Source organism: Chiloscyllium punctatum, chromosome 5 (assembly GCF_047496795.1).
Source record: "Chiloscyllium punctatum isolate Juve2018m chromosome 5, sChiPun1.3, whole genome shotgun sequence".
Taxonomy (NCBI): Eukaryota; Metazoa; Chordata; class Chondrichthyes; order Orectolobiformes; family Hemiscylliidae; genus Chiloscyllium; species Chiloscyllium punctatum.
This window is the reverse complement of record NC_092743.1, coordinates 45,786,468-45,813,847: the sequence shown is the minus strand read 5'-3', so window position 1 is coordinate 45,813,847 and position 27,380 is coordinate 45,786,468. Positions and strand designations below refer to the sequence as shown.

General features: G+C 39.9%; 1 protein-coding gene across 5 annotated transcripts in view; it reads left to right on the top strand.

The window, feature by feature from the left end:
• Nucleotides 1-27,380, top strand: part of LOC140477041 (probable C-mannosyltransferase DPY19L4) — a 99,225-nt gene that overhangs the window by 42,140 nt on the left and 29,705 nt on the right. For all 5 annotated transcript variants that reach the window (XM_072570204.1, XM_072570208.1, XM_072570205.1 and 2 more), the window contains 6 exons: nt 6,963-7,097; nt 8,181-8,312; nt 9,989-10,090; nt 16,518-16,591; nt 19,426-19,584; nt 26,391-26,510. In XM_072570204.1, the coding sequence (XP_072426305.1) occupies nt 6,963-7,097; nt 8,181-8,312; nt 9,989-10,090; nt 16,518-16,591; nt 19,426-19,584; nt 26,391-26,510 (722 nt within the window). The remainder of the gene's footprint in view (nt 1-6,962; nt 7,098-8,180; nt 8,313-9,988; nt 10,091-16,517; nt 16,592-19,425; nt 19,585-26,390; nt 26,511-27,380) is intronic.

Sequence of the window (27,380 nt, the reverse complement as noted above, 5' to 3'; positions counted from 1 at the left end):
ATCATCGCCCCACTGGAATTTCTCCTAATTTTGAGTTCATGAGCTCTTGTTATTGACTTAGCTGCCAAACAGTTGTTCTTTTTTAACCATATCCATTCCATCAACGTCTCTAAAGTTAAAAATCACACAACATCAGGCTATAGTCAAACAGGTTTAATTGGAAACACTATCTTTTGGAGTGCTGCTCGTTCATCCGGTGATTGAAACCACCTGATGAAGGAGCGGTGCACTGAAAGCTCGTGTTTCCAATTAAACCTGTTGGACTATAACCTGGTGTTGTGTTTTTTAACTTTGTACACCTCAGTCCAACACCAAGCATCTCCAAATCAATAACTCTCTTCGCCTTGAAAAGTTTTATGTGGGACTCTGTTTACTTATCTGTTCCAAGAGCAACAGATCTCACTTTTTCAAACATCTCCAAGAACTGAAGTCCCTCATTCCTGGTAACATCCTGTTAAAACATCGAGGCTAGTACAGGACTCTGGGACAATCTATCAGCAGCACCTAAAGGATACCAAGGCTCTAGGAGAAACAAAGTAAAAACTGATGATTTAATTGTTTATCTTATTCTTAAGTGGTAAAGTTCATTGGATTTTAATGCCTATATTACTACGGTTAGCAGTAGTAAGAAGTGACACTTGTTTATTAAATAATTAACTGTATGATTAATTAATTAGTTAAGATACAACAAAGATGGCAGGACAAGTGATGTGTGATGTGTTGCAGTTGCAGAATGGAGGAGCTCCTAGATACGAGTGTGATGAAACACATTTGAGAAATATTTGCTGCTTCAGTAACTTCAGCTCAAAGTTTGTTAGAGGGGTGGCTCTTAGTTATGGTGGTCTTAGTACAATAGAAGAAGATTATCTAAGTTAATGAAACCAGGAGGTAGAAGTCTTTTGAGTAATGGTGAGAAATGATAAATGCAAGAGGTCACTCCTGAGAATGATTGACAGACCCTCTACCAATAACCAGATAGTAGGATAAAGGAAGAAAGAGCAAGATCTTGTCAGAAAGCTATGATGATTATCGTGGGTGATTTTAATATACATAATTGATTTAGAAAGAAAAACTGATGAATGTAAGAAGTAGGAGCACGAGTAGGCAATTCAGCTCCTCAAGTCATCCCCACTATTCATCAGGATCATTGTGATCTGCTTCAGGCTTCAACTCCTTTTCTGTGCCCTCCTATCCCTCAGAACTCTGATATTTCAAAAATCTGTCTAGCTCCTCTTTAAATACCTTTAGTCATCTAGCTTCCGTAACTCCCTGAGATAGACAGGTTCAGACATTCACTGCCTTCTGAGAGAAGAAATTCCTTTGCATTTCAGTTGTAAGTGAATTGTCCTTTTCTCTGTCACTATATCTCCAAGTTTGAGATTCCCCCACTAGTGCACACATTTTCTCAACAACTACTCTATCAACCTCCCTCAGAATCTTGTTAGTTGCAATAAGATCACCTTCATTCTTCTAAACGCTAATGAATAAAGACCTAACCTGTTTGGCCATTCTTGATAATCAACTCTTTCATCCCAGCGAGCAGCTGAGTGAATCTCTTTTGAACTGCTTCCATTGTCTGTGTATTCTTTCTTAACATGGGGACCAAAACTGTACAGAGTACTCTAGGTGTAGCTTCACCAACATCCTTGCAGCTGCAACAAGAATTTCGTATTATTAAATTCCAACCCTTGAACAATAAAAGCCAAAATTCCATTTGTTACCTTAATTACTTGCTACCATTTTGTCTATCATGTACAAGAACACAAGATCCCTCTGGGCTGCACATTTTTGGAATCTGTCTCCATTTTACTAACAGATTGCCTTTTTGATTCTTCCTATCAAAGTGCTTGACCTCCAATTTCCTCACATTAAGCTCTATTTGTCAAGTTTTTGCCTGCTCACTCAACCTATCTGTATCCCTTTGCAGACTAATCACAACATAGCCTCCCACTTATGTTTGTATTGTCAGCAATTTTGGATGCATTACACTTTGACCCTCCTCCAAGACTTTAATATAGATTGTAAATTATTGAGGCCCTAGGACTGATCTCTGCAGCTGACAATCAGTTGTACGTTTTGAAAAAAGGCTCATTGATAACAATGTTCTGTTCTGTGTGTTAATCAATCCATGCTAACACATTGCCCCCAATTCTGTTAGCTTCTACCTTATGCAATCACTTTTTTAATGAAAACCTTCTGTAATCCATATACACTACATTTACTGGTTCCTCCTGAACAACTCTGGTTGTTATATCCTGAAAGAACTCGAGAAAATTTTGTCAAACATGATTTCCCTTTAATAAAAAACGTTAACTCACTTTGATTGTGTTAAGTGTTTCTAAATGTCCCGCTATTTCTTCTTTAATAATTCATTTAACAATTGTCATTTTCCCAATGTCAGATGCTAGGTCACATGACCTATAGCTTCTGTTTTCTGACTCCCTCCTTTCTTGAACAAGGGTGTGTGTAATGGAATATTTCAGTCATTTCAACCACCATCTCGGCAACCATTTCCTTTCAAACCCTTGGATGTATGTCATCGGGTCCTGGTGACTTGTCTGCTTTAGTCCTTGTCCCGTTATGATATACTTTGTTACAAGATCAAGATGTGTGAAAGGTAGAATTTCTTTTGGTATAGTTTCTTAAAACAGAACATTCTGGAGCCAACCAGGGAATAAGCTTGGTTTTATGCAACAAGATAGAATTAATTAATCACCTCATAAATAAGGCATGAAAATGTGTTGCTGGAAAAGTGCAGCAGGTCAGGCAACATCCAAGGAACAGGAGAATCGACGTTTCGGGCATAATCTGCTGCGCTTTTCCAGCAACACATTTTCAGTTCTGATCTCCAGCATCTGCAGTTCTCACTTTGTCCTCATAAATAAGGCATGCCTAGGTAGGCGGAATAACTGAATTTTATATTCAGTTTGAGGCAGAGAAGAATGGTTCCAAGACTAGTATTTTAAACTTAACTAGGGACTTTTATTTTTTGTTCTTTAATTGGATGTGGGTGTCATTGGCAAGACCAGCATTTGTTGCCCATTGCTCATTGAACTGTTTAACCTTTTAGGCCATTTCAGAGAGCAGTTGTATGTCGGGAGTCATATGTAGGTTAAATCAAGAAAGGACAGCAAATTTCTTTCTCTGGTAAACCAAATGGGTTTCTATGCCAATTGAGAATGATTACAGGATTGCTGTTTGACCAGCTTTTAATTCCAGATTTTATTGCATTCAAGTTTACCATCGACCATGGTGGGGCTCAAAACCAGAACATGAATCTCGGACTTTAGAGTCCTAGCCCAATGACATTACCCCTACCGTATTGTCTCTCCTCATGAGTAGGAATAGACTGCTCAGCCCTTTGAGTCTACATTACCATTTGCTACAATTCTGGCAAACCATCCACATTGGTCCCTTTTTGCCATCCTATCTCCGTATTCCTTTACATCAGGGCTTCCCAAAATGGGAGTCCGGAACCCAAGTGGAGTTGAGACTGAAATTTTGATGTAGTGTGACTAGCATGAATCTCTGCCCAAGTCATAACAGATGCACTGCCCCTTCCAACAGATTAGATCTCTGCTCTCATAGCGCCCACCTTGTACTCTCACTGAGAAGTTGCCACAATTTTCAAGTCTCAGAATGGGATCACTGTGGGAAAAGTGTGGAAGGCACTGTCTCCTGTCATTAGTATTTAGATATCTGTCAATCTCTATTTTAAACATACTCATTAATTGACCTTCCATAGCCCATGTGGGTTAGAAACTTCCAAAGATTCACAAGCCTCTGCATTAGAAAAAAAACACATCATTTTTGTCCTATATTCCCCCCCCTGCCCCCAATTGAAACTGTGACCCCCTCATTCTAGGTTTCTCAAACAAGGGATATGGCGTACTTGCATCTACTTTATTAAGTTTCTTTTTGGTTTCAGTGAGATCTCCTCTCATTCTTCAAAATTCTTGAACGTACAGGTCTAGTTTTCCCTGTCTCTTTTCAAAAGCCAGTCCCACCATCCCTGGAATAATTCTGGTGAACCTACATTGCACCCTGTTTATGACCATAATGGAGTTCTGAAGATAAAGAAGACCAAAAGAGTGCACACTACTCCAAATACACTCTAACTAAGGTTCTATACAATTAAAGACTTTGCAACTTCTGTAGTCAAATCCTGTTGTGATAAAGGTCAACATAACAAGAGCCTTCCTAATTTATTCCTGCACCAATAAGTTAGTCTTCAGTGACTGAATACAGTATCCAGTTCTCTTTATATGTCTGCACCTTCTAATCTCTTTATGAAATCTTCTGCACCACTCTCCCTCCTACCAAAATGGATACCCTCAACTTTTTTTCCACATTATATTTCATCTGCCATTTTATTTTCCACTCATTTAAATTTGACCAAATTCCCATGAAGCTGCTTTGAATCTTATTGCAACACACTCCCAAATAAGTTGGAGATATGGCATTTGATTTCCACATTCATATACTGTGAACAAGTGTGGTCCAAGTACTGAGCCTTGCAGTATCCCAGTAGTCACAGCCTACCAATGTGAGAATGACCTGTGTATCACTAGTCTGTTTTCTGCCTGTAAGCCAATACTTAAACCATGCTCGTACATTACCTCCAATCTCATGTATTTTAACATTGTTATCTAACCTCATGTGGGTGACTTTATCAAAAGCCTTCTGACTCTCTCTTATCAATTCTATTAGTAACATCCTCAACAAACCCAGACTCAATTTCTCACTCTCAAATCCATGCTGATTATTCTCATTCAGATTATTATTACCCAAGTGTTCATTTATCAATTCCTGGATAGTAGATGCTATTATTTTCCCGACTATTGATATAAGGCTAACAGATTTGGAGCTCACTATTTTCCTTTTCCCACTCTTCCTAAATACTGAGGTGGCTTTGCTATTTTCTAGTCTGTGGGAATGATTCTAGAATCCATATAACTTTGGAAGATCATCACTAATGCATCATCCCCTATCTCCAAAGACACCTCTTTTAATACTCCAGGACACATAATATCAGGTTGTGTAAATTTATTAACCTAAGGTCTCATTCATTTCTCCAATACAGCCAACTTGCCAACACAGATTTCCTTCTATCATTCATTTTCCCTTAGATCAGTAATTCTAGGAAATTTCTTGTGTTTTCCTCAGTGGAGCCAGGTACCAAGTAATTGTTTAAATTCTCTGCCATTTCTCCATTCCCCATTGTAAATTCTTCTGATTCTGCCTGAAATGGACCCACATTTGACTTTTTATGTACTTATAGAGTGCTTTTTAGCGGGTATTTTTGCTAGTTTATATCTACAGTTGGTTCTGCTATAACATGGTAGTTCCATTCTCGTTCAACCCCATGTTATGAGAAAATTGCGTAATAGCAGCACTAAACTAATTGGGTCAGAATTGCATTATAATCAATATATGCTATAAAAGTTTGCACTATAGAAACAGTGTCCTCAGTTCGTCAATTGTGTTATTGTGAATTCGCATTGACAAAACGTGCGTTATAGAACCACCTGTATTGAATTCTCTCATTGTCACTTTTTTGGTCACCTTTTGATGTGTTCTAAAAAAGGGCATAAAAGCAGAGCTAGTTAAATTGTGCTGACCAGTTAGGTTTAGGGATAAGTCAAGAGTGACAATGGTTGACGTTTTAAGAGATATTTCAGAATGTACAAAATCAATTAATTTCAGTGATTAACTAGAAAAAGCATACAATTGTGTAAGTAGCAGGTCAGAACATTGGACCGAATATAAAAAGCAGAAAAGAATGACAAAACTATTAAAAGGAGAGAAACATTCAGACACGAGAGAATGCTAGCTAGTTGGGAGTATGAGGGAAAGCTAACTAGAAATACAAAAGCAGTAAGTGTTTCCATCAGAATGGGATCACAGTGCAAAAAGTGTGGAAAGCATTGCTTTCTTTCACTGGTATTTAGAAATCTGTCAATCTGTATTTTAACCATACTCAATGAGTGAATTTCTGTAACCCATGTTGAGTAGAAAGTTCCAAAGATTCACAAGCCTCTGAATTTAAAAATATCTTCATCTTTGTCCTATGTCCCTCCCCACTTACTTTGCAACTGTGACCCCTCATTCTAGACTCCTCAAACAAGGGAATGGTCATTTTACCAAAGATTTAGTGAGCAAGCTTTGGTCCTTTGGATAGCGGGTCTAAGGAATTAATAGTGTAAAATAAGGAGATAGCAGACAAATTAAACAGGTATTTTGCATTGGTTTTCATGTAGATGATACAAATGACATTCTAGAAATAATTGTAAAACAGGAAATGGGAGAGGAAAAAATTACCAAGTGGTACTGAGCAAAATATTGGAGCTGAAGCCTGACCTGTGCCTGGGTCTTTGTGGACCTAAAAGAAATGCCTCGTGAGGTAGTCGACATGATGGTTTTTATTTTCAAAACTCGCTAGATTCAAAGAAGGCTCCATTAGATTAAAAAGTAGTGAGTATGTCAAAAAGGGAGGAAGACAAAAAGTAGAAAATTACAAACCAGTTAGTTTAATAGATGATATAGGGAAGGTTTCAAAGTTATTATCAAAGACATTATAGCAGGGCACTTGAAAAATTTCAAGATAAATATTCAAGAGTTAACATGGTTTTATATAAAGGGGATCACCTTTTACCAATTTATTGGAGTTCTCTGAGGAAGTGACGTGAGCTGTGGGGAAAAAAAGGAAGTAGAATGTGTGGTTTTGTTTTCAGACTTCCAAAAAGCATTTGATAAGGTGCCAAATCAAAGATAATTGCAGAAAATAACAGCTCATGATATGGGGGTAACACATCAGCAAGGATAGAAAATTGGCTACTGAAAAGAGTAGCCATTATACATATCTTCCCAATGTAAGTTGTGTAGTCAAGTAGATCATAAATTGAGATTTGTGTATAGGATATTGGGTAACAAAGCTAATGTTGTTATTTCCTCCCACCTAGATATTTTCATATCTCCTGATGTGTGCCTCTACCTTTGCCTTTATAATGATGTGGGAGATTAGTCACTATGTACTGTTTGTACAAGCCTTCAGTGTTTTCCTGTTGGATTGCCTGGATCTAATTCAAAGCCGCAGGGTATGTGCAAAATAGAGTATAAATTCTTGTTAGGAAGAGAAAGAGTGGACAAAAGGAAGGAAACAGTGAAGTTAACTAGAGCTGACCACAACATATTGATCATGCACATTTTGGTAATGGTGGTGGCCAAGTTTAAATCATTGCAACTTAATTTTTTGAAGGAAAATCTTGTGTTTGTGGAGTGTGTTTTCATGATAACATACATACACTCTGATTTTGTATCATGATATTCCTGTAGCTCACATAGAGATTGATAGTATGGCTGACTCATACTGATCTTGAGCTACATTGATTCAGAACTCCACCCCAAGAAGTATTAATATTGCTGGATCCAGCACAGTGATTGCTTCAGAATTCACAGCATGTTGTTTGTATTAGAAGTGCTTTTAATTAATGGTGTACACCTGACCCAAGCAGGTAGACTTTTGCTAGCAAGCATGTTTAATACTTATATCACGGTATGAAATAAAGGGCTCTCTGTTTCATCTGAGACTGTTCAATTGTTGTGCATCACAGGCACAGAAAATGTGTATATAGTGTATATGATAGTGTGCATACTTGGCTTTATGCAATAGCTGACTTTTAACAGATGGCATTCAACCAATTATTAGTGGTTCTTGGCTGTTTGGGTAGATCTAATGCAAACACTAGACTGAATAAATTCAGTCAGTGACTTCCTGGAAAATAGTGATAGCCTGAAGCATATAGCTGGATATTATTTTATTTGTAATGGTGCAGTGGCTGTGACTATTGATGAATAATTTTATCTATGACTATGAAACAAAATGCTAAAGTTATTATTTCTCAGCAATAAGTCTGGATTATTAATGCAAGTCTTTGAAAACTAATTGCTCAAAGTCATAAAGTTATCTTTTGATTCTTGATGACTTTGTAAAGCAGGTGGAAGAAAACAACATTCACTTTTTGTCAAATTATATAGAACCATAGTGCATCATAATTATTTTGTCATCTGCCTGAACACAAATAAAGAAACATACTGAACATAATAGCAAGTTATTTTTCTGTAGCTTTGCTATTTCTGTTGTGAAATTGTTAAAGATTATCCTCATATTTCTTTTGCAGGTGGCTGACGTGTACAGGATGTATTTAGTGTGCCTTGCACTGGGCTATTTTATACAGTTCAGAAATTCTGCTTTGCTGGCTTCCCCATTGCTAAGCTTCATTTGTGGTTCTCACCTTGCAAAATACATTCAGGTAATAAAGTGGGCTTTTAAGCCTAATAACTTAGTGTTTTAAGATTTTGATTAAGTATATTAATACCAACTTCATTTTGTCCCATTTAATACAACCAATTATAGAAAAAAAAAGGTTTTTTGCTCAAAGCATTGGCCTAGATTTTCATCTTTACGTGATCAATAATTATGTAATTGGCCATTTCCCAACATCATCATCATCGTGCTGTCTCCCGTCAGTGCCCATCCACAATATGGCGACTTGTTGGAGTCATAGCAGGAATGGAAGTAGTGCGATGCTGGACAGAAGGCATTATAGTAGCCGCCTGCCTTCATTCACTGGAATGAGTAGAGTGTGGTGTGCTAGAAAAGCACAGCAGGTCAGGCAGCATCTGAAGACCAGGAGAATTGATATTTCAGGCAAAAACCCTTAAGCAGGAATGAGACTGTGAGCTGAGGGAGTGGTGAGATAATTCATTCACTGGAATGTTAGCTCAGCCTGTACATTAGTACTGGTTTTCCTAATCTTCGCCCCCCTTCATCCTTCTCTCCCACCCACTCTGCATTTGGTATTCCCTGCTTGTCTTAGCATATGTGTGCACCTAGTAGCCTTATTAGAATATTGGAAAGTCTGAAAGTGTCAATCAAACAAACAATCATTCGTAGTTCATTTGAGAAAGATCCTATTTAGGGTCAAAGAACTGTCAAGCAATAGCCATTTGCAATCTTTTTAGGAGCTCCTAAAACTCTCAATCAAATCCATTGACAGTTGTATCAACAACTACTGCTGAGCTGCATTCATTAGTGAGGTGTACAGTTCAATCAAGCATTCAAACTGAAATTCCATTGCACACCTGTCTGTGGCTGAATACATTAAAATAGAGGAACAGTTGGGTTATCAACCAAGAAGTTAGTCATCCGAACCATTGCTTCAAATGCAGTGTAGTCAATCACTGCAAAGATCAAAGCATGAGGCAATTGACACATTAAAATTTGAATCTTGAATTTTCTGCATGTTGAATGCAGAAGACCACTTAACAACCTTATCCACACCGCAACCAGCTCATGGTATTCCAGATGTGGTTATACACTGTTCTCGTCCAGCTCACCCACCTGCTTCTGAAGACATTTTCACTTTCACAATACTTGTCAATTTAATAGCTGTTTACGTTTTCTGAACAAACCTATTATTTAATCTCTGTATTTTAAAAATACTTATCATAAAACATCTAATTGTGACATGTGAAGGTATCAACATCTTTTGAATTTGGCTTCAAAACGTTTCCTGTTCTAGTCTCAGAATTCCCCATGATATATGACACGTGTTAGGCAATGAACCATATTTTCTTCCAAGACAAGGCAGACTCTTAAAAATAGCAAGGGGTCTAAAATTTCCACTTCTAGAATGGAGCAGGTAAGGACACGATTGCTGCAAGCAGGCTTCCTATTTGTTCTCTTATCCTGCTCTTCAAAAATTGCTACAAAATGGGAGTGGAGCCCAAAATTCTGCAATTGAGTTCTACTTAACATTTTTATATCCCATCCCTCCCCTTTAGTTCCAACACAACAGAGGAATGAAAATCTATCTGTGTTGGAAACAATATGGTCAAGTTTTCTTTATGAAGTAGAGTTAGTTTAAAACTTTCTGAGCATGAGGTGAGTTTTATTAATGACTAATTTTCCCCTTTTCTTTAACAGCAAAATCTAAAGAAAGGTCATTTTGTGGCAAGACTGATGAAATTGCTGCTTCATTTCTATTTGGTTTTCACAGTTTCAGTCACTTTAAATCTTGTAATAAAAGTAAGTATGAGATACAGCAGATTGGTATGTATTTTTTGACATTATTATCTTGCATTGCATTTGTGGAAGACCATTTATATCTTATTTCAATAACTTCAATGGGAACATGGTATTCAAAGAAGGACCACGAGTGGAATTTTAGAGGGGCCTGAATAACATGGGCAATGTTGAAGTCTGTGGCAGAATCACCTGAGAAGTCTGGCGAGACCTACCTCAACATTGGGACCAACTTGCTGTATGCTTTATACAGCTGCCAAGTGGTGAGGAAAGTTTCTCGCTCGGCAGTGGCGAGTTGCCAATTATGGGGAATTATTGATGGTTAGTTTCCTTAGCAATGGTACAACTCACTTCACTTAATATTCAACTTCCTGTTTAACCACATCCAGTGAAGAAACTAGGTGTTGAGAATTCTTGATGTGGAAATTGGACCAGTTACTGCCATGTTCCTCAGTAACAGACAGCATCTCCGGGCACAATGCATGTGGAGTAACTGCAAGTATCCCTCCGTTCACGGACATTAGCATTTGATACTTACCAACCTTTGACAATCCTCATGACACCTCTCTTATGTAATTGCAGGACAATTAGGAAACACAGATGTACATTACAGGGCTTTCTGGCAACTAGTGTTGAAATACTGCTGCACGAATATCTTGGATGCAAGGATGGACCTAGCTCATGGATTGGACCAAGCTGCATCTCACGGCTGCTTGCTTCCTCAGTGCTCACTTACTTAGCACCAACCTGCATAGTCACAGCAAGCCTTCCTTGCCTTTCTGTGTCAATTAACACAGTCATACAACCAGCCACCTTGTCATGCTGGCCAACAGAACTCACCCTTTGCTTTATGGCAGTGCACTATGTCATACCTGTACCATGTACCAAGCAAACACACTGCATATACAGCAACCAAACAGCCGTGCCTCAAAGTCTAGCAGTGTAGTCCTTACCAAAGTCCTTGGAGGCACCTGTCAGTCAGAGGATCCTGCTACAGTAAGTTGAAAGGCAGACACCAATACCATTCCAAGGGATTGGCAACAGTTAGGTTCTTGGTCAGGATATCCATGCCTCTGAAGTCTGTGAATGAGTCAAGGTGAGTTCTGTGGCCTCCTAGCAGCCAGTCAGGGGTAAGGCTAACACAGGGTGATGTACAGACATCAGTCAGGAGTCTGGGCACTACTCGTCTGGGGAATGGCGGAGGAGGCAGGATATACTACTGCTGTGGGGACTTAGGGCCACAGGCTTGGGAATAGAGGCTGCCAGTTGTAAAGGGGGCAACTGGATTTGTAACATATTTATATGTAGAATATGGTGGGAACTGTGTATTGAGAGGAGTGGGGTCATCCGTGATCAGGAGCGCCCTGGCTTCAGAAGCAGGTGAGTGAGATGGGCAAGGATAGTGTATGACTACCCCTGGAATGGTCACCTTTTGTACCATGAGCTGGTTTGGGTGTGAGTAAGGTTAAGTGCCAACTCAAGTAGCAGGTTGAGTAGTGACTTGGGGAGGTGTGAAGCTGATGAGTCACTTTCAAGGCTATCAGGAAGTCAATCTGAATGTTTGGGCCCTCGATGACACAAAAGAAGAGGCTGGAAGCCACTGGCTGAGCGTTCGCTGTCATTTGAAAGTGCAAGTTGGGAAAGAAGATGATTGTAACATGAGTAGGGAGGGTACGTTCCTCAATTTGAGGGAGAGGGCTGCAAGAAACACCAATGTGAGACCATAAGACATAGGAGCAGAATTAGACTATATTTGGCCATCATATCTGCTCCACCATTCAATCAAGGCTCATAAATTTCTCAACCCCAATTTTGTGCCTTTTCCCTATAACCCTTGATCTCCTTACCAATCAAGAAACTATCTCTATCTTAAACACACTCAATGACTTGTCCTATACAACCTTCTGCTGATTCAACCCCCTGCCCGAAAAAATTCCTCCTCATATTAGTTCTGAAGGGTTACCTCTTCACTCTGAGGCTATGCCCTTGGGTCCTGGTCTCTACCACTAGTAGAAACATCTTTTCCACATCCCCTCTGTCCAGGCTTCCCGGTATTCTCTAAGTTTCAATCAGACCCCCCCCCCCCCCCCCCCCCCCCCTCCCCAAATCATTCTAAACTCTATCTTTTACAGACCCAAAGTCTTTAACCGCTCCTCATATGAAAAGCCTTTCATCTCCAGGATCATTCTTGTAAACCTCCTCTGGACCCCATCCATTGCCAGCACATCCTAACGTGGGTACTACTCAAACTGCTCATGATAGTCCAAATGCAATCTGACCAGAGCCTTGCAAACTCAGCAGTATATCTCTGCTCTTGTATTCTCACCATCTTGAAATTAACGCTAACATTATATTTGCTTTCCTGACTGCCAACTGAACTTGCATGTTAACCTTAAGAGAATTGTGAGCCAGGAATCCTAAATCCCTTGTGTTTCAGATTTCCAAAGTCTTTCCCTGTTTAGAAAATAGTCTACACCTCTATTTTTCCTAACAAAGTGCATAATCTCACACTTTCCCATATTGTATTCCATCTGTCACTTCTTTGCTCACTCTTCTAGCCTGTCCAAGTCCTTCCACAGTCTGCTGCTTCATGAACACTACCTATCTCTCCACCTATCTTTGTGTCAACTGCAGACATAGCAACAATGCCCTTCGTTCCTCCTTCCAGATTGTTAATGTATAATGTGAACAATTCTGGTCCCAACATTGATCCCTGCGGAATTCCACTAGTCACTAGCTGCCATCCTTTCAGAGATCCCTTCAATTCTCTCTGCTTTCTGCCAGTCAGCCAAGCCTCTATCTATGCTAATACCTTTCCCCGAACATAATTGGCCCTTATTTCGCAGCCTCCTTTGCAGCACTTTATCAAAGGCTTTCTGGAAATCCAGTTAGATAATATGCACTGACTCTCCTTTGACTAATTTACTTGTTATCTATTCAAAGAATTCTAACAGATTTGTCAAGCATGACCTTCCCTTGATGAAGCCATGCTGACTCAGCCCCATTTTACGAAGTAATTCCAAGTACTCTGCAATCTCATCCTTAAAAATGGAGTCTAAAGGCAGTCTTAAAGAGAAAGAACATTACATACAAATCCATGCACTGTACAGGGCGCAGGTCTGCAGGGTCCCTGCTCTAATCCCTTGCGATCCTAAGGCATTGGCTTCCTGTGTGGTGCACACTTCTCAACCATCGGAAATGCTGACTTTTCATTCACACCATCACTTTTGGACAAGGAAGCCATGGAAAGAATAGGGATGTTTGAACAGGAGAGGCCTTACAGATTTACATCCTTGCCACACCCTACATGGACATGAAGTTAGGCATCATGATGTCAGTAACGTTCAGAGCGACACAAATGATGTAGCGTGAGAACAATTAAATTTATCCAAAATGAAACTTTATTTAGAATGCATTGTCACCTGTGCCACCAAAGTGCTGTCAAAAGGTTTTTCTCTGTCTACCTGTTGTCTGAGATGGAAGGAGCCTGCTCAGCAGTGGAGTTCATTGGCCCTTGAAGATTGTTCAGCTGAGGGCCTGCTTACCAAAGGCAAGTGGACCTTCCTCAGCTTAAAATTCGAAAGGTTGGAGTGGCAGGCAGGGTGGAGATGGAGGGCTTGATCACCTCTGGGAGTATCTTCAGTGCAGACTTCTGAAGGGGATGTGTGTGGTTCCTCCTCTGGCTGGATGCCTTCTGGCATTGTTGCCGCCTTATGGGGAAGGAGCACCTGAAGTGTGCCAGATTCCCTCCAACGTGTCACATGTTGATGATCAATACCAGGGTTGATGGGAGTGCGGACTCTGGGGGTGCTGAGCTTGCCTCTCCATTGCAGCCCACAATCTATCCATGAAGGTATCCAGATGATGGTCAGCTTGGTCTACTGCTTCTCTTCCATCCAGGGCATATGGCTGGATTGCTAATATCACGCGATCATCCCCTGTACAGGAGCTAGGTCTCTGGCCGTCCTCTGTGTTCCAGTGACCTGGGCATTTCTCCCTTAGCCAGTTAAGGAGTTAACATAGTGAGGTACGCACCAGCTTGTGCTCTCAAAATTTCTGAGGCTGATGTTCCCACTGAGCAGTCAGTACTTGAGCTGGTGAGTGGATGAGTGTGGGAGGAGCTTTGCTGATGCTTCCTCATGAATCCTTGATCTTTTCGTCCTCTGAGGACAAGAAAGTTCCTTCTGGGAGCAACCTCTTTCTCCGCTGAGGTTATGGACATCCTCCTGGCACCTGCAAGACACAAAGGAAAGGAGTCGTTGCCATTGGTTAGAAGTGGTGTGCAAAGAATGACGTTGAAAGTGAGGTTGTTGTGAAAGTTGTGGTGGAATGAAAAGTGGTTTTAACTTAATTGGCAGAATATGGACGTCTCAACATCCCCTTCCTTCCCACATTTTTCCCTCATCTCGTGAAATTTATGTCTGTGCATATTGACCTTCAAAGAAGTAGCCATTCTTTATTTATGAGGCTGTACAATAATTGGAAGTTGTTGGTATTCAGTTCTCCATAGATAGCAACAAAACTTTTTTTAAGAATTGATTCATGGAATATGAGCGTCACCGACTGGGCCAGCGTTTAATGCCCCACTCCAGTTGCCCATGAGAAAGTGGTGGTGATCTGCCTTCTTGAACTGCTGCAGTCCACATGCTGTGGATTGACCCATAATGCCTGATTCTTTGTGCCTTCCTGTATGTATCATTACACAGTAGTCGGGTGGTAGTTTTGGCCTCTTGATGCATTGCACGGAGACTAATTGTATCATCCCTAATCTTATATTGGCTCATATTGTCTCCCTTTCTTTTTGTTATTTTCATATATGTTCACAGGCAACACTCTTATAAAGCTTCATGGCTGCATCTTAGAGACTGAAAATTTTTCTTTCTGGTGGAATATTAATGTGTTTCTGCCTCTTGTGTTTTAAGAGTATCTGAGTGCAACTTTCGTGTCAGTTTAAAAGTTCTGCATGAGAAACGTTTGCTTGAATCACTGGGCATGGATGTATACAAAATAATTTGTTTAATCAACTCCACAAACTAAACAGGTGATCTGTGTTTGATTCTCACAAGGATCACTTATATATTGTGTGGAGTAGGAATATCAGTTGTTTGTCTTTGTGTTGTCTATTGTATGACACTAGGGTCAATTGTAATGACCCAGCAGCTCCTACCCTACTTACAATCTTGGTTTTCTTGAACCTTTCCATATGGTTTCATGTGTTTGGATAATCTGTCCCTTACTTTTGGATAGGCCTGGACAATAAGCAGTTGTTGGCTTGTATTTGCACTGTTGAGTGCATCTTAGCGAAGCCCAATCTCATGCTAATCCAATGTTTAAATTTACATTCTTTCCAGTGGGAGGTCATTTGGCCATGATCCTGAACAGAAACCCTGTCTGAATTTAGTTCCTATCGTCCAAGAGCTAGTTATAACGTAAATGATATGCAGCCAAGATCAGCTAACTCAAACACAAGCAAGAGATTGAACCTGGGTTTCTTGTCTATATGGCTCGATATTTTTCAGTGTAGTGCTTAATAAGCAATGTTCTACTTGGTTTATTTTAATCACTGACTGTTTGTTTACTTTTTTCAATTTCAATTAAAACAGTGTGATATTCTGCACTGTATGATAACAAAAACAATAATGTGTATGTATATACATGTGTGTGTGTGTGTATAGAGAGAGAAATTGTCTCGTGCACCAGAAAACTGTTTATGCTAAGTACTTAAATGTTTCCCAGAGTAATTTCTGGCAAGAATTGCTAGAATAGTGAAACATGAGCATAAAATCTGTTTCAGATGTGGATCCTGTAAGTGAAGACGATTTAAGTACAGTTTCTCTTTTTTCTCTCTCTCTTTCTTTCTCTCTCTCTCTCTCTCTCTCTCTCTCTCTCTCTCTCTCTCTCTCTCTCTCTCTCTCTCTCTCTCTCTCTCTCTCTCTCTCTCTCTCTACCCCCCAGGTTGTCTCCTCTGCCCTGAAGGTCTTCAGCTACATCCTGAAGCAAACTTGGCACCGCCCTCTTGATCTGTCGTACCTGTCCATCTTCCTTCCCACCTCTCTGCTCCACCCTTCACTCTGACATATCACCATCAACCCCCACCTTCATCTACCTATTGCGTTCCCAGCCACCTTTCCCATCCCACCCCTTCCCATTTATCTCTTAGCCCCCTTGGGCCTCCCCACAATTTCCTGATAAGGGGCTTATGCTCAAAAATGTTGACTCTCCTGCTCCTTGGATGCTGCCTGACCGGCTGTGATTTTCCAGCACCATACTTGTTGACTCATCTAGCCTCATGCTTGTCTACCTTGGATTGCAACATCTGCAGTTTTTTTGTCTTATCGTTTTGGCCTGCTGTTAGTAGTTTTGTCTTTGCCACTTTGGCTGTGATTGCAACCCGTGAATTCACAATTGCTGTTTATTTAAATATTCACAGAAAATGGTCTCCCAAGAAGAAAATGAACATATATTCAAGTTTTTTGAAGCAAAATTTGATTTGAATACAACAAGGTATATTTGAGTTATTTACTTTTTTTAAAGTCTTTTTGGGAACAATATTTTAATGGATTCTGTAAGTTTTGAATAGAAGTTTAACTGTTGAGTATTGATGCTAATTTAACTTTGAGGTGTGATCAGTTTTGTTTGAAATACATCAGAAAATACGTAATGGTCTTGGTTAATGTGCTAGTAAAGGTGCCACAATCGGCTTCACTGTTGTGTTCTGGATGAAGGGTGAAGTTGCTTAGAGCTCCCACTACTGACCAGAATCCTGCTGTGAAAATGTGGAAATGTATATGTATCTTTGTATCTGCATGGCTCTGTTATCCCTAACAGCCTGCTAATGTTCATTGTGAATTTTGACAATGCTAAAGTCTGTTGCACAATTGAGATAACAGCATGTGGTAAAGAAAGCAGTTTTGAACTGAATTTTAGTAAATTTAGGGATCACTAATGTTTGTACCTCTGACGCATGAACTGTCTCACCATTATTTAATTTTGTTTCCAATATGCCTAATATTTTATCGCTCATAATTTGCTTAAGAAATTATTCTGAGGATTTACTAATAAAGAATTTTTCATGATATCTTTTCTAAATTCAAAAAACATTAATTTTCATTTTATATTCTCTTTGGTTTACATTTTTGGATATGCTGAAGTAACAATCAAAACAAATTTGATGAATTTCTTAATATTTTATATGCTTCAATGAAGCTTTGCCCATAACCACCATCTGTTTAGACTGTAAATCTTAGTCTTGGCTGATCATTCCTCATTTCTGCTGTACTCATCAGGTCTATTTGTCCTTGTTGGTGTTCTTTCTCATGCAAGCAAGTATTTTTGTGGATTGACTATTCATACTGAACCTAAAGCTAAACACAGTGTTCCATGTAGGTTCTGCTGTACACTGTAAAGCATTAACATAACTTTTGTGGGCTTGTAGTCTACCTTCCTGACTAGATACACTGCAAAGCAAGTTAGCAGGTTATGACTTTAACATACATTTTTCATCTTTGATCACTTTCCTTTTTCCCCTGCACTAATTCATTTACTTTATTGCTTGCATACTCCTCATCTTGTGTCAAGCAATGTATAACATTTTACATTTAACATTGCTAAGATTTAAATTGTTGTATGTCTACCTAATCTGAGCCTTTTGAAAATCTTTGATTGCTGGCTGTGCCTCTTCTATTTTATTTTGTGAAATCACCAAATTTGAGTGTTTGTGTCCAGGTTATTTATGTGGGTAAAGGACAAAAAGATTTGCCTGATTCCACTCCAACATCTTTTCCCAATCCCACTCAATGTGATGTTATACTTTCTATAAGTGTTGTTTCTCCCTTTTGGGTATTTTATATTTTGGTTTTGATTTGCCTAGTATTTAACAGGCAGTATGCCGTCCCAGTTGATAATGCTTGGCAGACGATGACATAGAGTCTGCACAGATATATAGAAAGGTTAATGGGCAAAAGCCTTGGCAGATAGAATAAAATGTGAGGTTATGTACATTGGTAGAGAAAATAGCAGAGCTGAATGTGCTTAAATGGGCAAAGACTGTAGAAAGCTGCAATACAGAAGGATTTGGGTATCCTTGTGCATGAATTACAAAAAGCTAACATCGAAGATCAATAGGGAATAAGGAAGACAACTACTTTTTTTATTATTTCAAAGAAAATAGAGTATAAAATACAGAAGTCATGCTAAATCTATACAAGGCACTGCTCAGACCACAACTGTGAGCAGCTTTGGTCCCTTATCTAAGGAATGATATACTGGCATTGGAAAGTACAGAGAAGGTTGCAATCCAGAGAAAGTTCATGTATGGAGGGACTGTCTTATGAGGAGAGATTGAAGAACTTGGGCTTGTACTCATTGGAGTTTAGAAGTCTAAGAGGAGACCTTGTTGGGGGAACCTGACAGAATGCAAGACTGTTTCTCCTTGTGGGAGAGTCTAGGACCAAGGGCATAATCTCAGAAAAAAGGGTCACACATTTAAAACCGAGATGAAGAAGATTTTCTTTTGAGGTTCGTCAGTCTATTGAAATCTTTACCACAGAAGGCTGTCAGGGTTGGGTAATAAGTGTATTCAAGGCTGAAATAGATTTTTAATCAGTTAGGGAATGAAAGATTTTGGGGACAAGCCAGGAAAGTGGGGTTGAGCATTATCAGATTATTCATGATTTAATTGAATGGCAGAGCAGTCTTAATGGGCTCATTGACCTACTTCTGCTCCGATATGTTATAGTTCAGGAAAGTAATACCAATATTGGTGCTTTTGAATTAATTTCTGAGCTGTCATTGGGTATGTAAGAAAACTCTCCATTGTAAAGTTTGTGATGCTTCACATAAGAATTAAGTATATTTGATAGCACAAGAAGCGAACAGAGCAGAAATTATCTCCCAAAATTCCCATTTTCTTTCTAAGTGCATCTGAACAGAAACAAGGAAAGAATTACAACCTTAGCTAAAATATTCAGGATAATTTGAGTTTGTGTATGTGTATTTCATATGTAATAATAACTACAATCATCTTTATCCATTTCAGCAGAATATTGGACTCTTGTATAACTTAACAGATATATCATGTTGAGGTTGTATTAATTGCTTTGCACGGAGTGCTTTGGATTTTTTGTTTTAAAACTTTTTTCCTTGTATAAATGTTAACTTATTTCTTGAGCAAATATTTTTGCATTTTGATGTTTAAATTCGATTTTATTGGAACATGTGATTAGTTCACTTTCTGAAGTTGCGAATGTTTAGATCATTAAGATGAGTAGAAATATTGGCTCTATGTCCCACTCTTGTTACTGTGTGTCATGTGTATTTTTCTCTCTCTTTTAACTTAGAGACTTCAATACAAACTTGCTGCTCTGTCAGGAAACCTTCCAGACCCCATCACAGGAATTCTTTATCCGACTGACCCAGACCTGCCTACTCCCATTTTGTATGTCTGTGTTGCTTATCTGCTTTTTCTCAACATTGGAAGTAGTTTCCAGGAAGTTTCGGTAAGGAAGGAAGTAAAACATTATCATCTAGGAGTATTGCTTGTGTGTATCTAAAAGATTTAGCTCAGTAGCCAAAGAAATATTCCACAATGAATAATTATCATAGTCTCCCAGTACCTTGCGATTAAGATTTACATGTATAAAATCATGTTAAAATGTTTATCACGGGGCTGAAGGATTAATTTATTAAATTGAATGTGCAGTGGATAGGAACGAGTGAGCGATATTGGATGCATTCAACTAATTCTAAGACAACATGCCTCATAATTTGTTTGATGAATGTTATGCTTATTAATTTGAGAGCTGCTGGGGCTGAGCAAGAGAATTTAGTATTCCAGTCATTTTGTTTGTGTCAAACATTCCCAGGTATTTCATTCCAGATCTATTTTTGCAATTGTTTAACATGTAGGAAGTTCTAACATGTAGGAAGTTCTAACAAGAGTGTACAAGACAGCCAAAGAACCTTAGCTGTGTGCAATTTTTAATACAACTCAAAGCCCAGTCAAGTTTTATTTCATAGACTATAGAATCCTTGCAGCATGGAAATAGGCCGTCCAGCCCAACAAGACACTCTGAAGAGTAACCCACCCTACATTTACCCCTAACCTACACATCCCTGAACACTATGGGCAATTGAGCATGGCCAGTTCACCTAACCTGCACATCTTTAGATTGTGGGAGGAAACAGGAGCACCCGAAGGACGACGCAGAGATGGGGAGAATGTGCAAACTCCACACATACAGTCGCCTGAGGCTGGAATCGACCTGGGTCCTTGGCCCTGTGAGGCAGCAGTGCTAACCACTGAGTCACTGTGTCACTAACTAATCTTTGGGATGAAACTGTGCCCTTAGCCGTTGATGTGTAGAAGCTTCAATATGTTCACTAACTTTGAGATCTTTCCATTTGCGAGAACTGTGCTGAATTAGTATTCCATTTCAGATGATTGCACCCAGATATTCTAAATGGTGCATTCAGTCACTGTGACAACACAGCAAGCCATTTGAGGCAGGGAAGAATGAGGTTAAATTTCATCACCTCAGAATGACTCATTATAGCAATGTATTGATCTTTAGATCTAACTAAATTTAATTTAATCTATAATTGTAATCTGATATAAAAATAGAGCATCTATTCTGCAAGAAGATAACTTTTGAATTTAGAAAGCTGAGCCAGAGGGAATAAATCCCTTTGAAATGAGATAAAATCATCCTTGTACAAATACTTCACAATTATCTTTATATTATGTTCTTTATATTTATAAATGACTCAAAAATAGGTGGTGGGACAGGTAGTGTCGAGGATGCAGGGAGACCATAAAAAGACTTGGACAGATTGGGAAAGTGGGCAAAGAAAAGGCAAATGGAATACAGCGAATTGAAGGGAACTGAATTGAATTGAATTTATCGTCACGTGTACTGAGGCACAGTGAAAAGCTTCGTCTTTTGAGCAATACAGGCAGATCAGAGTTAAGTAGCATAGATAAGTAAATAATAGGTAAACAGCAACAAAAACGAAATCACAGGTACAGGCAAATGTGAAGAGTTTGTGAGTCCTTTCAGTTTTCTAACAACAGTAGGGTAGAAACTGTTTCGAAACCGGCTGGTGCGTGTGTTCAGACTTCTGTACCTTTTTTACCTGATGATAGAGGTTGTGGAAAAACATTGCCAGGGTGGGATGGATCTTTGAGAATGCTGGCAGCCTTTCCTTGACAGCAGGCCTGGTAGATGGATTCCATCGATGGGAGGTTGGCCTTTGTGATTATCCAGGCCGAATTCACCACTCTGTAACAGTCTCCGATCTTAAATGGTAGTTACCATACCCGGTAGTGATACATCCAGACAGAGTGTTCTTGATGGCGCACCTATGAAAGTTGGCAAGGGTATTTGCAATCGTGCCAAATTTCCTCAGCTGCCTGAAGAAGAAGAGATGTTGGACCTTTGTAACCAGTGTGTCCACATGAAGAGGCCAAGAAAGCTTGTTGTGGATGACCACTCCCAGGAGCTTGACACTCTCCACTCGTTCCACCCCTGTGCTGTTAATGTGTAGAGGGGGTATGACTAACATCCCGCCAAAAGTCAATAATGTGTTCCTTAGTTTTGCCTGCATTGAGAGCTAGGTTGTTCTCAGTGCACCATTTTTTCAGGTCTTCCATCTCCCGGCTGTAGTCGTTTCGTCAGCATCTGAGATTCGACCGACTATGGTTGTGTCATCAGCGAACTTGTAAATGGCACTAGTCTGGTATTTGGTGATGCAGTCATGGGTATACAGTGAGTACAGTAGGGGGCTGAGTATGCATCCCTAGGGGCTGCAGTGTTGAGTGTTAGTGAGGATGAAATATTGTCCCTAATCTTCACTGATTGCGGCCTCTGGGTCAAGAAACTGAGGTTCCAATTGCAGAGAGTGCGGCTTAGTTCGAGATCACTAAGTTTAGTAATCAGTCTCTTCGGGATAATAGTGTTGACTACAGTTCAGCCTTCAATGAATAGGATTCTTACGTAGCTATTCTTGGTGTCAAGATATTTGAGGGAGGAGTGAAGGGCAAGTGATATGGTATCTGACATGGATTGGTTGGTCCGATAGGCAAATTAGAGTGAATCAAGAGTCGCGGGGAGGCTGAAGTTGATTAATGCCATAACCAGCCTTTCAAAGCACTTCATGACCACCAAAGTTAGGGCCCTGGGCGGTAGTCATTGAGATATGCTGTATGAGCCTTCTTAGGCACAGGGATGATGTTGGCCTTCTTGAAACCGGCAGGGACAGTGGCCTGCTGCAGGGAAAGGTTGAAGATGACCGAGAAGACCTCTGCCAGTTGATCTGTGCATGCTCTGAGTTCACGGCCTGGTACTCCGACTGGTCCCATCACTTTCCTTGGATTCACACAAAGGAAAACTGATCTGACCTGTGATGCAGTGACTGTTGGGATGGGTTTGTCAGGACTTGTTGGAAAGGTGTTACCTCTCCGCCAAAATTCTGCTCAAAGTGAGCACAGAAGGCATTAAGACAATCTGGGAGAGATATATGTTATTGTCTGCTATCTTGCACTGTCTCTTCTTAGATCCTGTGATGTCATTTAGTCCTTGCCATAGTTGCCGGGTGTCTGTCTGGGTCGCTAGTTTGGATCAGTATTGGTCCTTGGCTCTCTTAATGGCTTTGCGAAGGGCATACTTGGATTCCTTATTTGAGTGGGTCGCCTGATCTGAAGGCCTCACGCCTGGTTTTTAGCAGGTTCTGTATGTCCAGGGTTTCCTGTTGGGGAACACGTGGATTGACTCATTCGGTGTGCAGTCCTCCACACACTTGCTGATAAAGTCTGTGATGGTGGTGGTGTGGGAATGTGTGTGAGATTATGCACTTGGCAGCAAGAATAGAGGTATAGACTTTCTAAATTAGGAAAGGCTTTGGAAATCTCAAGCATAAAGAGACCTGGGAGTCCAAGATCAGGATTCTCATGCAGGTTTGGTTGACAGTTAGGAAGGCAAATGCAATGATGGTATTCATTTTGAGAAAGATAGGTTACAAGAGCAGGGGCATACTGCTGAAGCTCTGGTCAGACCACATTTGGAATATTGTGAGCAGTTTTGGGGTGCACATCTGAGGGATATTGTGCTGGTGTTAGAGGAGGTTTACAAAAATAATCATGGGGCTGAAGGGCTTATCAGATGAGGAGCAGTTGAGGACTCTGGGTCTGTACTCAGTGGAGTTTAGAAGAATGAGGGATGGATTTGATTGATATTTGCAGAATACTGATAAGCTTAGATAGTGTTGATGTGAAGATGATATTTTCACAAGACTAAGACTGAGGGCACAGCCTCAGATTGAAGGGGCCCTTTTAGAGCTGACTTGAGGAATTTACCCAGCCAGGAAGTGATGAATCTGTGGAATTGTTTGCCACGGAACGATGTGGAGGCCAAGTCATTGAGTGTATTTAAGACAGAGATAGATAGATAGGTTCTTGATTAGTAAGGGAATCAAAGGTTACAGGGAGATGGCAGGAAATGGGGTTGAGAATCGAGTTAGCTATGAATGAATGGTGGAATAGATTTGATGCGCCAATTGGCCTAATTCTGTTCCCATGTCTTATAGTCTTATCAGCTACATGGTAACAGCCTGTTGATGACTAACATAGGTAGTCACAAATTTCATTACCCATAAATGTGCCTTATTATTCCTAACTTTGAGGGCTAAATCGTTCATTTTTTTAGAAGAAGATCAAATTTTTCTAATGTAAGCTGAAGAGTATTCTACATGCAATATTGTATTTTTAAATTCATTCTCAGGCCTTGGCATTACTGATCAGGCCGTGTGTATTGCACATCCCTAATTGTATTGACACTGTGATCGAGAAACAAACACAGAGCACAGTCTAATGTAGTGGAGATAATAATCCAATTCCATCTTTAATGCTTTGATTCTGTTTCTACCATACTCTGAAATGTTGCATTCCAGACCTTATTCATATACTGCCTAAAAAAGTTTCCCCTCATGTCACCACATTGCCACAGTGTATGTGATGCACATTGCTGGAGTTGTGCTTCAGTGGTGTGGAAGTGAATGTTTAATGTGGTGCTGAGTAAACGGATTCCTTTATCCTGGATATTGTCCAATATCTTTGTTGGATCCACGAGCATCCAGGTAAGCGGGAAAGATTTCAACACGTTCCTGATTGGATGCCCTTGTAGATGGTGGACAGACTTTAGGGAGTTGGGAGGTGAGTTACATACCAGTGAATGCCCAGCCTCTGGCTTGTTCTTGTAGCCACAATATTTAGATGGCTAGTTCAGTTCTGTTTCTGGATCAGTGGTAACCTGCAGGACATGGATGATATGGGCTTCAGTGATAGTATTAGCATTGAATATCAAAGGTGGTGATTCTCCCTTGTTGGTTGTTGCCAGTGTCATGAATTTTACTTGCTACTTATCAGCCAATGCCGAGAAGTTGTTTAAATCTTGTTGCATATGGACACTGCTTGCATCAGTTCCTGTCGAGTTGTGAAGTGCGTTATGCACTATCCAATCATTATTGAACATATATAACTGTGACTTTGTATTGAGGGGGCATGTCACTTATGAAGCATTTGAAGATGCTTAGGCCTAGGACTCTCTTTCAAAGAATATTTGCAGCAATGACCAGAGTCTGAGATGATTGACCTCCAACAACTCAAGCTTCTTCCTTTTGTACTGGGTATGACTGCGATGAATGGAGAATTTTCCACCTGATTCCTGTTGACTTCACTTTTTTGCTGAACTTCCATGGTGGCATATTCAATTAAATTCTGCTTTGATGTCAAGGGCAATCACTTTCATATTTGGAATTCGGCTTTTCTTGTTCCTGTTTGGACCAAGATGAGATCAGGATGGCTCTGTTGAAACCAAAACTGAGATCAGTGAGCAAGTTATTACTGAATATCAATGATGTGTCCCTCACTTTGCTGACAGTATTGAGTAGCCTAATGAATTAGTAATTGGCTAGATCAGATTGGTCTGACTTTATTAGGACATGCCAGGGCAATTTTCCACTTTGTCAGATCGATGCTAGTGTTGTAATTGGCTGGAAGACAGGTGTACTATGGAGCACAGATCTTCAGTGCTAATGCTTCAAAGGAACCTGGGCTCATTCCATTCAGTGTCTGCAGCCATTGTCTTGCACATAGCAAGCTCCCTCAAGTAGAAATATGGTAATGACCATATAATCTATTTTTTAAAATGATATTGATAGATCCCATAGTTGTCTTCAAATTAGAGCCATGGGATCATTATATTCATTTGAGAGGGAAACCAGGGGTTTAGTTTAGTACCTCACCTGTAAGACAGCACCTCCAGTGGCTCAGTGCTGTCCAGGAGAGAGAGAGCTTTCTGACTCTGATATGAGAAAGCTGCTAATTGGGCTGTCACAATGTTATTCATTTTATTCTTTGTAGTGACTTAATGTAATTGAATGGCTTCCTCAGCCATTTCAGTGGGTGTTTAAGAGCTCAGCAGATCAGTGTTGGATTGGAGTCAGAGGCTTACACGTATTAAAAAATGACATGTCTGAATTCTCAGTGACAGTCAGGATTTCCCAACCATCTAGTAGCTTCACAGTGCTGAATTCTCAGACCTTGTTCAGGTCAGGAATATCTGCGCTGGCCAACTTGCAATTTTCATTTTCATATCTCATTTCCTGTACCAGCCATTTTTGTCAAACATCTTCGGGCTGGCAGAATAACCCACCACCCCATGAGTCAGTTAGCCAGTTTGGCGATCAAACTTCTTAATGAGCCTATGAAAGAGAAGCTGGAGGTTTCAGTTTCCCAGTGGGTGGGATGCAGTTTCACTTCCAGGAGGCTTGCACCCAGCAGCAGACTATTGGGGGTAGGAATGTGGGTGGGTGGGGGGGTGTAGGGAAATACCAAAGCTCCAGACAGATCTGAAGGCCCACCTAAGAGTGGATGCAGCCACACTGTAAAGGGATTTTACTCTCCCACAGTTGTAGACTGGCAATTTCTTTTCTGTTTATTTAGATTTAAAAAAGATTGGTGAGAGACCAGTTTTTTTTATCCTTAAGTGGAACTGATTACTCCTCCATATCTGACTGGCCCTCCAGCTTCAAGAGCTGCCTGCTGCCTTTAGGTAGACAAGGAACTTGTATCCATATCAATTAGTAGGGTGTCCTTGTCAAAATTCCAGAAAGTGTGGGTTCGACAGGATCAACATTACGGATTTGATACACTGGAACCCTCATTGTGCACAGTGTTTTGTTTTTAGCTCATTTCACTGAAATCATGTCGAGTTTGGTGTAGTTATTTGCCTTCTCTGTTTTCCTTCAGTGATATACCTCAAAAAAGTGATGGTTCACTAGAGAATATGGTGATTGGTGAGAGGCCAGAGGTGGTTTACCACATGTTCCATATGGTGCTTTTTGGTTCATTGGCTCTGATGTTCCAAGGGTAAGTGTGCTGGTGGAAATCCTATTGGTTGTTTTTAAAGTGATACCTAGAAATAAGAACTCTAGTTCTTGGAACTTGCACGGGATTATGCAGTAAATGAAAGAATGTTAGTAATCCATCACAAATCTCATTGCAGAAGTTTGTTTTAAAATTGCTAATGATAATTGATTGCTGATTAAGATTCAGTCACGTATTTGTGTTTCAGTTCAAAAATCATTAGTGTCAAGTTGGGTGAGGGAGTTAATTTGCTATTATGCTAAATCTGTCAATAGATTTTAAAAAGAATAAAAATATTAACTTTGCTTCCATGCAGATTAATTTCAGAATTGTGATGCCTTAATTTTGTGACTTTTGTAAAAGATAACAGTAAACTTTGTGTGTGTGAGAAAGAAAGATGCAACCAATTTGATCCTATCATCACCTGACATTCACATAGGCACCTTCCAATGCATAATACTCTGTACAGGAACCATGTATAACTTTCTATCTTTGTTCAATCTACTGATGATGAGTTTAGCATTCCCATTTCTACCCTGTTTTTTTTAAGATCCATTGTCCAGTAGCTTAGAGTCACCACAGTATGAAGCTACGTCCTTCATTGTCTGTACAGCCAGTGATTTTTCCAGTGAACATAAAATTACTACTGTTCAAAAGATTAAGTATTGCTTTTTGTGGTAGGGTGGCAACTCTTATTTCACACAAGTTTTAAATTAACTTTTAAAAGGGATGGACCAGAAAAAAAGTACCAGTAAGATGTAGCTAGTATCTGGAAATCAAATACACTTTTCTACTGTTAGGGTGTACATTAGATCTTGCTACTGTTTATCCTTCTTGTGTTAAGATAGTCAGCTTAGTTAGTACCAGCAGGTG